General features: G+C 59.7%; 1 protein-coding gene across 1 annotated transcript in view; it reads left to right on the forward strand.

Moving 5' to 3' along the window:
* The first annotated feature begins 62 nt into the window (after window positions 1-62).
* LOC104398806 (G protein-activated inward rectifier potassium channel 4-like) overlaps window positions 63-1,376 on the forward strand; it is an 8,115-nt gene continuing 6,801 nt past the window's right edge. Inside the window, exons 1-2 of the mRNA XM_010008965.1 lie at window positions 63-876; window positions 1,087-1,347. Of these exons, the coding sequence (XP_010007267.1) occupies window positions 63-876; window positions 1,087-1,347 (1,075 nt within the window). The remainder of the gene's footprint in view (window positions 877-1,086; window positions 1,348-1,376) is intronic.

A 1,376-nucleotide genomic window follows, 5' to 3' on the forward strand; every position in this document is an offset into this window, starting at 1 on the left:
CCGTCCCCACCACCGAGGGGCTGCAGAGTCGGGGCCGAAAGCTGCTGGAGGAGGACAGCCCCATGGTCCAGACCAGCAAGAGACAGCGGCAGCGCTATGTCACCAAGGTGGGCAAGTGCCAGGTGAGCCTGGGCAACATCCAGGAGAAGAAGCGGTTCCTCTCAGACATCTTCACCACCATCGTAGACCTCAAGTACCGCTGGTTCCTCTTCGTCTTCATGATGTGCTACATCATCACCTGGGTGGTCTTCGGCAGCATCTACTTTTTTGATGCCTGGGTGCGGGATGACATCAGGCACCAGGGTGATCCCAAGTGGCAGCCATGCATCGAGAACGTGGACAGCTTCATCTCCGCCTTGCTCTTCTCTGTGGAAAGCCAGCGGACCATCGGCTACGGCTTCCGGATGGTGACAGCCAACTGTGCTGAGGGTGTCATCCTGCTGATGGCACAGTCCATCATTGGCTCCATGATTGATGCCCTGATGGTGGGCTGCATGTTTGTCAAGATCTCCCGGCCCAAAAAGCGTGCCCAGACCCTCATGTTCAGCAAGAACTGTGTCATCTCCCGCCGGGATGAGAAGCTCTGCCTGATGTTCCGTGTGGGGGACCTGCGGGACAGCCACATGGTGGATGCCAAGATCCGGGCCAAGCTGATCAAGTCCCGGCAGACTTCTGAGGGGGAGTTCATCCCCCTGGAACAGTCAGAGCTGAACTTGGGCTATGATACAGGGGAGGACCGCCTATTCCTGGTGGAGCCCCAGATCATCTGCCACGTCATCAACCACCACAGCCCCTTCTGGGACTTGTCAGCCGAGTCGCTGCGCCGGGAGCAGTTTGAAATCATCATCATCCTCGAGGGCATTGTGGAAGCCACAGGTGAGTGGGATGGAGGGTCAGGTGTGGGACAGGCAGCACTCTGGGGTCCTGGAGGTGCCAGGTGAACTTTTGCTGAGGGCTGGCAACCCTGATAGAGATGCTTGGGCCTGAAACCAGCTCCCCCCCAGCAATGGGTGACCCAGGGCTGGCAGCCCCTGCGTTGGGCGGTGGGTGGTTAATTGCAGCAGCTCAGCCGTTGTCTTGCCGCAGGAATGACGTGCCAAGCCCGCACCTCGTACACTGAGGATGAGATCCTGTGGGGATACCGCTTTGAACCTTGCATGTCGCTCGAGAAAGGCGCCTTCCGGGTGGACTACAGCCGCTTCGACATGACTTTTGAGGTGCAGACACCGGCGGCCAGCGCCAAGGAACTGCACGAGCTGAAGGAGCTGGAGCAGCAGGAGCACTCCACGCTCAGCCTCTACTGGGACCACCTCCTGCAGCCCTGCGCCCTGCCGGGGACCAGGCCTGGTGAGGACACAATCGCCAAGCTCAGCGTC

Source organism: Chaetura pelagica, unplaced genomic scaffold (genome assembly GCF_000747805.2).
Source record: "Chaetura pelagica isolate M959 unplaced genomic scaffold, ChaPel_1.0 scaffold650, whole genome shotgun sequence".
In the NCBI taxonomy this organism is placed as follows: domain Eukaryota; kingdom Metazoa; phylum Chordata; class Aves; order Apodiformes; family Apodidae; genus Chaetura; species Chaetura pelagica.